General features: G+C 50.4%; 1 protein-coding gene across 3 annotated transcripts in view; it reads right to left on the bottom strand.

The window, feature by feature from the left end:
* Window positions 1-255: 255 nt before the first annotated feature.
* tfap2c (transcription factor AP-2 gamma (activating enhancer binding protein 2 gamma)) overlaps window positions 256-11,511 on the bottom strand; it is a 120,029-nt gene continuing 108,773 nt past the window's right edge. For all 3 annotated transcript variants that reach the window (XM_072514514.1, XM_072514511.1, XM_072514513.1), the window contains exon 7: window positions 256-3,644. In XM_072514514.1, the coding sequence (XP_072370615.1) occupies window positions 3,353-3,644 (292 nt within the window). In that variant the 3' untranslated portion in view covers window positions 256-3,352. The remainder of the gene's footprint in view (window positions 3,645-11,511) is intronic.

Here is an 11,511-nt window from a genome sequence, read left to right as displayed (position 1 = left end):
TCGCGCCTAATGTCAGCCAGAGGACTCTGGGCAGGACAATTTTCTGGGCAGGAAGCCCATATTTAAATAAGCATGGGATTCAGTCCTGGAGCAGCAGCTGAGTTTGTACCTCGCATCACTACCCTAATTCAACACAGGCCCACTGATCCAACCTGGGCCCCCAATCCTGTATAGCTGCACTACCCAATTCTTAAATCAAACGAATTCCCACCTTCACTTTATTGGACAAACCAGACAGCATGAACAAACAGTGTATTAAATTCAGAATAACTTTTTTTATTTTTCTCAATTGGCATTATATTACAGGACAGAAAGACACTGAATCCACATCTTGTCAGGAACTGTACCTAAACATCCATTGGCTTAAAATTCACAGACGGAAGAGATTTAAAAAAGAAAATTCTCTTGCTTCATTTACAGAAAGAAAGTACCATATAACTCGCACCAAGAATAATTATTGCTTTTTCCAGAGAGTTGGGTGAGTGTTAAGGAAGAACACAGCTTTCAACTCACTGCCAGGCACTCTGCACCTCCAACATATTTAAATACCCTGTTTTACGTTTCTCATCATTATAACTGTGCAGGAATGAATAAGGAATTATATCCCAGCTTACCCATTAACAGGAAAATACATCTCCAAAAAAATAAGAAAACAGGAAGACTAAACCCTATTTACAAGAAGTAAACACATTTATCAAAAAGGATTTAAGGTTGCACCATATTTACATTACCCATTAAATTACACATAAATAAATATGTACATTCAGAACACTGGTTCCCTTATTACCCTATTTACCCTGTGGAGGAAACTGTCCACCATTTGGAGAAGAACAGGCAAGTTGCTGGCTGTCTGGTGACCACTCACACCCGGCTTTTCAAGTAGATTTGGAATTGACCAAAGGCCGGTCTCTGGTCCTTAACAGGTCAACCGGCGGGGTCAAGGTCAGAGGGGAAAGGTGAAGTTGGTACATGTGGCCTTTCAGTGTAAATGTTGCAGGTCAGTCGATGTCATGTTCAGTGCTGGTTTGACAACAGCTGGCCTGTGACCCCCTCCCCCATGTCATGATCGCGAGAGTTCCCTTGCCCTATAGACTTGAAATGATCAGTGTGGACTCCAATTGGCCAGTCTTAAGAAGAGAAGAAAAAAGTGATCACCCTGTCCCTGAAATTGGATCAAAGAAGACTCTATGTTCGCCTGACATTCCTCTGCAAGCAGTTCTCCCCCAGAGGTGTTAATCCTTTGGTAATAAACTGTCAGCTTTCCCACTACAATAACTGAGAGGAATTTCAGACAAACCTGCTCAGCATTAATCCAGTGCCTCTTCCTGATTGCGTACCTCTGTGAATCTCGGCCCACAGACACAAGGAGCAGCAGAGGGGAGTAGGTGAGAGGACAATGCCCCTAGGCTGTATACTAGGGCCATCACTGAGTCACACCTCCTCCTCTGTCTTGGTGCTTTTAATTCTTTAGATTAATAATTTAATTTTTAAGATTTAAGCAACATGTTGAGCAGAGGACACGCAATGAAAATCTCTAAAAACACTTTATAAAACGGAAGGAAAGCCCAGAAACCCGTGTTGCCATTAGTAGACAGGCATATATTTAATAAATATGTGTGTATAATATCCCTTAGTTGACTATTTTAACCAGCCATCGACCAGTTTGTTTTAACAGGGCTTGTCCACCACTATTTTCTTCAGTAATTTCTAGGCTCAGGTATGTTACTTTTTTCCTATAATTTCCATGCCTGCTCTCACTTGTGGAATAAATGTAAATTTAGAAGATTAAGTCCAATAAAGCAGCAGCAGCCAGTAACGTGGGATTGTCACTCTGATACCCACTGACTTGAGCATTTCACACAGCGGGCCCAAGCAGAGTTTTAAAATCAAAAAGAGCTTCATTGAACTTTTGCAAACGTATTCCACTGAGTTTAGCTTCAAATGAGGCCTTCTCCTCAGCTAGCTGAAAATGTCTTGAAAATGGGATGGAACTGCAACAAATGAACACTTTGTATAGAAACTCATTTGGAATCCCAGTTTGATAACAGTACAAGTCTGAAATGCACTCAAGAGCTGACAGAACCTCATCACATCCACACTCCAACTCCCGTGCAGTTACATTATGAAAAAAATAACATGTTTTGAGTCCCTGAATAAAGCACAGCAGTAAGTTCTCCACAGGGTTTGTTCAAGCTCAGTGACCTTTTGCATTATGTAGTGACTATCGAAGATTAGAACACTCCCTTTGTCCCTGCATGGGTCAGAGATTCAATGGACACTTTCACCAGGTTGATCCTGGCTCCTGTTAAAAATATAAGTCGGACCTGCATCTATCTGCATCACCTACTTCCGAGTTCACAGATGATCGCTATGTCATTCAAGGTTAATCATTGGTAATCGAGTGCATGAAACATATCGCCCCATTTCCATCATGTTTTTTTTCTGCCCAAGCTTCCGTCTCACTAAAGTATTGCTTGGTAACATCTATAGTGCATTGACATCGAAAATCCTGATCCAGTCTGAGATGGTGACCCTGCAACAAAGTATAAGTGTCAGTGTACTGGTTTCCAAATTCCCCCAGAGTCAATGATGGTTGGTACCCATTGTTAGGCCTTGGGATCATTTGCATTCTTTCAGCCTATAGCCGCTTGGTGAACTAGTATTTCCATCTTCCTTGAGTCCTTAGTCATGTTGGTCAGCTGTGGGATCTTTGGGAGCTACTTCTCTTGTTATTTACTGAGACACAGCAACAGTGTGCGATTGCATTCCAGCTATCCCAGCATGCGAAGTCAACTGAAAAGACTCTGTTAATATCAAAGGACCTGAAGTTCACAAAGCTATTACTCCTGTGGTTTTATTTCTTCTCTTCCTTTGATAAAGTGCTCTGGCCCCTCTCACCAACTCAGGGCGGCAATTTTGAAACCAGGAGCTCACTCAATGTTGGCACACACCCCGGTGCCATGTGTTGGAGCCTTTCTTGGATTGGGGAATGGGTTTGTGGTCTTTGGGGAGCTGGTGAAATGCAATACTCTCAATACCATCGACACTGCAAAGGAGGCCAGGCTGTTTCATCAACTCTCACGCTGGAAAATGTGAGCCCAGGGTCTGATTGGAAACCCACTGACAGAACATTTAGACTTTGAAGGAGCTTCTTGTGTTTGATATTTGGTATATGAATGAAACGGTTGGTCATGGAGTAGTGCAGATTAGCAGTCTTGCATTTCATGATGCGCAGGAGGTATGAGCCAGCACCTTCCCGCCAGGTGCCATTTTGTTTTTCTGTTGTTGTTGGGTGTTGGCCATGTCCAGGTTGTCCCAGGTGCAAAGTGGGGGAGGGGTAAAGTCCACCAGCTCATTTCCTGTGTTTCTCATCTTTGTCCATTGTTTTATTGGGGTGGTCCTGTGGGCTCTGGCCACTGCCGGTGGTCATGTACATTTTGTCCAGGGCCTTCACCGCTTCATTCAGGTAGTTCTGCAGTGAGGTCATGGCGGCACAGATGGCTGGGCTCCCAAAGCCATGCGTGATGAGGCTGAAATGGGTCAGGCAGCCCTGGATGCCAGGTTCCAGGATTGGGCCAGGGCGTGTGTTTCCCAAGGGAGACCGGTCCTGGGCCAGCATGTCAGTGAATTCCTTGAAAATTTGTCTGGAAAGAGAATAGAAAAAGGTGTTTAATCTTCCAAGGTCAGGCAGAACAGGGGAAGACAGTGGCATATTAGTAATGGATTGGTAATCCAGAGGCTTGTGCTAATAAATCCAAATCCCTCCACGGCAGCTGGTGGAATTCAAACTCAATGAATAAATCTGGAACCTAAAGTTAGTCCCAATACTGTTAACTGTGAAACTATCATGGATTGTTGTAAAAAAAAACACATCTGGTTCACTAATGTCCTTTAGGAAGGAAATCTGTCACCCTCACCTGGTCTGGCCTACATGTGACTCCAGATCCATAGCAATATGATTTGCTCTTAAATGTTCTCAGGGATGGTCAATAAATGTGTGTCCAGCTGGCAATGCCCACAGCCCATGAACAAATTTTAAAAATCTTCCAACCCGCTGACAAACTGCCCTTGATGCCTATTTTGTTTCTTCCCCTCTAACCAGTTTTCAGTCCAATCCCTGTACCCTCCCTCACCCCAACCCTGATTTTATAACCCGTTGATTTTCTTCAACAAGCAATTGTGTGGTATTTTGTTCAGCAGTTTCTGAAAGTCCATGTACACCACATCCACCGCATCAATCATCTTCTTAAAGAATTCCAACAATAAGCTAGAACCAGGCTTCTTACACTGGAGGATTGAAGTGTTACCATTCAAAGTCGGGTTAACTCAACACTGGCCCCTTCCGATACTCATAACTGCAAAAAGACAATCACAGCCAGGTACTTCATGAAAAAAAAACTCCACTCCTCCTCCCTTCATGCCTGAGTGGAAATTTTCAAAACTGGGTTTGCTACCAGGGAGATTTCTTGTTCAAACAGTGCGCTGTACTCAGTTCATGAATTTTAGCCAAGCCAGTGATGAAGAAAAAACACACAGCAAGCAGTATAACTTTCATCCCAGTCTGTGACACAGTGCCTGGAGAATAACTCAAGGACATAAAGAACCATTGAAAAGCTCAAGTTTTTTTCTAAACAGACGTTTGAAATAATGAACAGACCACCAATTAGCGGTGGAAGGTCCAGAAAATTCTATACGGCCATTACACAGCCTATAATTCCCAAAATCACAGAGATGTCAATAAGGTTAAAGGTTTTGTACATTCCATAGGGTATCCTCGTTGAAGCAATGAAATGCACTAAACTCCAGAAGACAGACAATAAGAGGAAAATAGAAATAGGAGTAGAGGCACGCCATTCGGCCCCTCGTGTCTGCCATGGCTAGGCCATGGCTGAACTGCCTCATTATCATTTTCTTGCACTATCCCCGTATCTCTTGTTGCCTTTTATAGTTCGAAATCTATCAATGTCTGCCTTGAACATGCTCGATGACTGGGCACACCTCTGATGCAGACAAAATCTAATGATTCACCACCCTCTGAGTGAAGATATTCCTCCTTGTCTCAATCCTAAATGGCTTGAACCTTATTCTGAAATAGTGTCCTCTGATTCTAGATCCCGGAAAATCGCCGGGGGGGCCGGCGTGAATCGAGCCCCGCACCGGTTGCCGGATTCTCCGGCGCCGGTTTTTCGGCGGGAGTGGGAATCGCGCCACGCCGGTCAGGGGCCGTTGGCAGTGGACCCCCCGGCGGTTTTCCAGGCTGCGATGGGCCGAGTGGCCGCCTGTTTTCGGCGGGTCCTGCCGGCGTAAAATACACCAGGTCCGTACCGGCGGGACCTGGCTCTGCGGGCGGCCTGCGGAGTTATCGGGGGGGGGGGGAGCGCGGGGGGGATCTGGCCCCGGGGGGGGGGGGCCACAGTGGCCTGGCCCGTGATCAGGGCCCACCGACCCACGGGTGGGCCTGTGCCGTGAGGGCATTCTTTCCCTCCGTGCCGATGGGTGTATTAGTCCGCCATGGCCGGCGCAGAGAAGAACCCTCCTGTGCATGCGCTGGGATGATGCCAGCTCATGCTGGCACTCCTGCGCATGTGCCAACTCGTGCCGGCCGGCAGAGGCCCTTCAGCGCCAGTTGGCACGGCGCCAAGCCCTTCGGCGCCAGCTGGCATGCCGCCAACCCCGCTGGCGCCGGCCTAGCCCTGAAGATGCGGAGGATTCCGCACCTTCCGGGCGTCCCGACGCCGGAGTGGTTCATGCCACTCCTCGGCGCCGGTACGGCCCGCCGCGCCAATTAGGGGAGAATCCCACCCATTCTTCCTGCATCTACACAGTGGAGCTCTGTAAGAATTTTGTATGTTTCAATGAGGTCACTTCTCATTCTTCTAAACTCTTAACGAATACATACCCAGTCCCCTCAATTTCTCCTCATGAGACAATTCCACCATCCCAGGAATCAGTCTGCTGAACCTATATTGCATTGTTTAATGATGGCCATGAAACAATTGTTGATTGTTCGAAAAACACAGCTGGTTCTCGAATGCACTTCAGGAAAGAAACTCTGCCACCCTCACCTGCTCTGGCCTACATGTGACTCCAGATTCACAGCAATGTGGTTGACTCTTAAATGCCTTCAGAGATGGGCAATAAATGCTGGCCCAGCCAGTGATACTTACATCCCATTAACGAAGAAAAATAACTCCCTCTATGACAAGTATATTCTTCTTCCAGTAAGAAGACCCGCTACCAAGCCTACACCATCCAGCTGGTGTAGGCAACTACAACATTGCAAGTCTTAAACTAAATGGGTGGGATTCTCGGTTTCTAAGACTAAGGGCTGGATTCTCCGATGTGAAGACTAAGTGCTGACACTGGCGTGGGAACAATGGCATTTTACGAAAAAACAGCGCAAAAGCTGCACTGATCCTCGTCTAGTGGGGGGCTGGCAAGCACACAGCGTAGAGACCCCGGCTTTAGCTGCGGATACTGCCGGAGAATTGCCGGATCCGTGGTGGCGCATCCGCACGGCGGTAGCCTGCAGTGTGCAACCTGGCGCCGGCCACGTGTGGACCCGGCCTGCCAAAAACTGTCCCCCTTTGACCAGGCTAGCCACGCCCGGACCACCCCCCACCAGTGCCCCAGCCCCCGCCAAAGCCTCTGCTGCCCACACAACGGCTCCCACCCACTGCGGGGATGCTGGACTCAGTCTACAGCCGCCACGTCGGGTTCCCGAAGAAATATAGGATAAGCGTTCCACGCTGTCGGGAACTCGGCCAATCGGAGGCGGAGCATCGGGGGAGGGCCTCAGGTTGTCCTGAGGCCGTCCTGACGGTGTGCGGCATACTCGGGGGGTGGGGGGGGTTTGCAACGCAAAAGAGTGCCGCCCCCGATTTTGCACAAACGGGGATTCTCCGGCCTATCGCCAAATCCGATTTTGGAGTCGGAGACCAGAGAATTGGTGGACATTCATGGCAGCAAAACTGGCGCCGCACCTGGGCTGATTCAACAACTGTGGAGGGGCTAGCACCGGCACCATGTGGAACACAATTGATTCAAAAAAAAAGACGGTGCTGGATTCACCAGTCCGTGATTGACACCCGTAGGCTGGCAAGCTACAGTCGCATATACAATCACAGCCCCCACACCCACTCATCCCAGCACTGGTTGTGCTGGGGTGTTCCCATACAGATGATGGGACGCTGGGGTCAGGGGCACCAGGGAAGTGGTCTGGGGGCCACCTATATGACCCGTGGCTCTAAGTTTACAGTGGGCTATCAGCGGCATGTGCAGCTGCATGGCTGCATTTCTGGCTGCGGCAATGGTGTTTGGTGTCCATCCACCCAGCCCCACAGCCCACTTCCTGGCCATCCCCCCGTACTCCACCCAGCCCTGGCAGAAGCCCCCGGCCAGCGGCACAACTGTCCGCAAACTATGGCAATATGGGGACACTTTCTGTACCCCCTCTCTCTCCTCAGAAGCCACGACGTCGGTTTCACGACTTTTAAAAGCACAAGTGAACCACTCCATCAGGAACTTGGGCCACTGGAGGAAAAGGGATCGGCACTGGCCGCTGATCGGAATGCCATGCTCCGACCTCTGCTGGTGGGTCAGCCCCACTAATACTGGGTCAGCCCCACTAATACTGGGTCAGCCCCACTAATTATATGCAAATAGTGTCTGCTGTACGTGCATTCCGGACCACATTGATGCCGCCGCCGAGGTGACGGCGAATAGCGATTTGGTGTCAAATCGGCACATGCAGCAACTTTAGCGTCGAAACCTATTCTCCACCCAATCGAGTTTGCCGATTTCTGCGTCAGCCAACAGAGAATCCCGCCCAACATCTTAATAATTGTCTCAGCAGCCAGCTTCACCAGTATAGACCCCAAACACTAACCCACCCGTGAATTTTCACCTTCACAAACTAGGTGCTAACCTGGTTAATCCCATTGTCTCCCCCTATAGAACCCGTTCTGATTTCTGTTGCCACAAAGGGTGAGTGATGCGCCCCAGCAGATTATTAACCAGTTGGTGAAGGTTACAGACTTGCCCGTAGTGCTTAGAGTGCCAGGTTGGCTCAGGTAGTAGTACACCCAGAGACTTAGAGCAGGATCCTCCGCCCCTGGGACGCACAGAATGCGCATTCCTCGATGGGATGGAGAAACAGGCCAAAACCGAAAATACTGGATAATCTCAGCAGGTCTGACAACATCTGCAGTGGGAAAAGAGAGCTGACGTTTTGAGTCTGGATGACTCTTTGTCAAAACTGTCAGGCCTGCTGAGGATGTCCAGTAATGCATCAGCAGTAATTTGTTTTTATCTGGAGAATCGGACGTTGTGGGGAAATTGGGATCAGCTCAGGGTGCTGATCCGAATGATGTGCTCCGACCTCTGCTGACGGCATGAACGGGCTCCACACGGAACACCAGTGGGAGCATGCAAATAAATGCAAATGGCCCATAATGACTCCTTTGCATCTATTTAGCGGGTCCAATGCCCTCTGCTCCGCCTCCCGTGATTCTCCAGTCCCATGCCTGAGCCACGATAGGAGAGACCATCCGAGGCCGAGGCCCAGCCCCCCTCCTCCCCCACAACACATTTCGGTCCCAAACTCCTTCCCCCAATCGCACCGCACCGCACAGCACAGCAGCCCCTAACTCCTTGATTGCCTGGGAGACACCCACAAGGACCCTGTGATAAGGAGTACCCCACAGGGACTGATGTAATACGGGGACCCTCCCCAGAGACCACTGTGATCAGGGGATCCCAACAGGAATCGTGTGATAAGGGGATACCAGCAGTGAAATCACATGTTTGAGTGATAGGAATGCACTTACATTGCTTTGATGTGGTCAGTGTTTATAAAATATTGGGGTTTCACCGCTTAGGCCACTGAAACATGAAAGGATATGAATGGAACAAAGCTGCAGATGTTTTTTTTCGAGCTGTCAATCACAGACCACTACTCGAAAGCTATGAATGGCTTGCAGATAGTGGATCTGTGGGAACCAGGCACAGGCGGTTTCTTTCCTATGAGCAATGGACACATGGAGCTGCAAGGTAAGTATTACAGCAATAATGCATCCCATAGCCCCTGCCTGGACTGTTCTCAGCTTCCAGGCAGGGGTCCATTTTCTGGGGAAAGTTGGGGGGGGGGGTTTGTGGGGGGTCTTTGGGGGGGGTTCCTTTAAGCAGATGGTCCCTATATTACAGGGGTCCTTTGGGGGGGGTGCCCCCCCATATTTGGGGGTGAGGGTGGGCACCCAGGTAATCTGGGGTGGGGGGCTGCTGTTCCGTGGAGGGGAATTTGGGGTGGAGTGGGGGTGTCAGGTCGATTTGCGTTGCGGGTGGTGGGTAGGGGTGGGGGGCTGCGCGATCTTGCTATCGGGCTGCGCGCTCAAGATGTTGACCCAATAGCGGGATTCCACGCCATACATGGATTTGCATAGCATGGAACACTGTATTGCATCCTGCTTTACGACCGCAAGGCGATCATAAAACTGCTGCGATTGAGCTCCGCCGGGCCTCCCAAATGGAGAATTCGAGTTTAGAACTCACTCTAAGACTTGGACAACAGAGTTCCAATTTCCAGCATCAAGGGTATGCTGTGCTTTCTCTAATGTTGCCTTTCCTGGGAGCGTTCGGTGCATCTGTTTTGGTGGAGGTTAATGATCCCACCGTGCTATTTGGAAAAACAGCCAGAAGTTTCCCCGGTGTGCTGTTCAATAGTTCTACTTCAAACTGCACCAGCAAAATCGTACAATTTGGTATTACTGTCTGTGGGAGCTTGTCATGTGCAAACTGCCATTCCCAAAGTTGCACAGTGATTACAATTCAAAAGCATTTCTTTGGCTGTAAGTGCTTTGGGCTTTCCTATGGTTGTAAAGGCATGACAGAAATGCAAATCCTTCTTTTCATTTGTCAAACCAAAGCCCCACACAAACAAACCATGGACGCCCAAACAAATGTTCGACTGTCTTTAATGCTGTTCTTCAGAGACACAGGGAACAAAAACAGAGACCAATCCAAAGACAAAGACATTGGGCCAGATTATCCAGCGACTAAGTGCCGGCGCCAGCGGAGCATGTGAGGGCTGGATTCTCCGGTTGCCGACATCGAAATAGTGTTCGGCGACCAGCCGGAGAATCCAAGTTTCCAACCAAATCGGGGACGGTGGCGCTTTTGCGATGCTCCACCCACTCCAAAACGGCATGCGCCACGTATCGACGGCCTCAGGACATTGCCTGAGGCCCGCCCCCCCCCCGCCCGAGTTCCCGGCGGCATGGGTCTCTCATGATCTGATCCATCAGGAACTCGGCGTGGCGGCTGCGGACTCAGTCCAGTCCAGGTGGGGGGGGGGGGGATTATTTGGGGCTGGGGGCACTGTGGGGCGATGGTCCGGTGTACGTGAGCCAGCCGAAGGGGGGGACCATTTTGCGGGCCGGGTCCGCGAGCGTCTGACGCCATGAAGCATGGCGCGGCCGCTGCAGGCTGCCGCCATGTGCATGCGAGGCCACGGACCTGGCAGTTCTCCGGCGAGTATCGGCAGCTAGAGCCGGGTGCTCTACGCTGCCGTCCTGCGAGCCCCCTGCAGAACCGGGAATCGGTGGCCGTTTTGCGCCATTGTTTCGGGCGTAAAAGGCCACCGTTCACACGCCAGCTTGGGACGTAACCCCAGAATCCGAGAATCCAGCCTGTGGTCTTTTAAGACCGGAAAATCGGCGTGCATCCCTCACCGATTCCGGCACCTGTGGGGGGCTAGCACCGGCAATGACAAACCCCCGCTGCCAGCGCCGAAACATCCAGAGAATGGCTGGGTCCCAGGCCGCACATGCGCATGGCTAACGACCTGCAACAGTCGCGCCGTACAACTTGGCACCAGCCGTGCGTGACCCCAACCATCCAACTGCGACCCCACAGCCCACCCCCTGCCACCACCCACTAGTCCCCCCAGCCCTTGCAGAAGCCCCCCTGGCAACGGCAGGGATCCTGAATGAGTGTGGCGGTGCTGGACACAGTCCGCAATCGTCACGCCAGGTTCCCGCACGGTTGGGATCACACGTGTCCCGCTGCGCCGGGAACTCGGCCCCATTGTGGGCGGAGCATCGCGGGTGGACCGGCCGATGACGCGCCTACGCATGGCACACGTCACGATGATGCCAGTTTGGAGGAGGTAGAGTATGGCGTACCGGCGTCAACAGGAGCCGGCACCAATTTCGGCATGAAAATCCATTCTCCAGCCGAGCGACAAACAAGATTTCAGCGAGGGCTATGGAGAATCCAACCCATTTCATTTGGAATTTTATGCCAGTTGGATTTTCAGGTCCTACCGTCAATGGACTTTTCAATGACCCATCAACCTCCTGAGAATTATGATTGACCAGAAACTGAACTGGACCAATTGTGTAAATACTGTGGCTACAAGAGCAGGTTAGAGGCTGGGAATTCTGTGGTGAGAAACTCACCTATTGACCAGCCAGTCCACCATCTACAAGGTGCAAGTCAGGAGTCCATAGAATC

The sequence above is a fragment of the Scyliorhinus torazame genome, chromosome 8 (genome assembly GCF_047496885.1).
Source record: "Scyliorhinus torazame isolate Kashiwa2021f chromosome 8, sScyTor2.1, whole genome shotgun sequence".
Lineage (NCBI taxonomy): Eukaryota > Metazoa > Chordata > Chondrichthyes > Carcharhiniformes > Scyliorhinidae > Scyliorhinus > Scyliorhinus torazame.
Note: the sequence above shows the minus strand (reverse complement) of the source record. Positions and strands in the feature narration are given on the sequence as shown.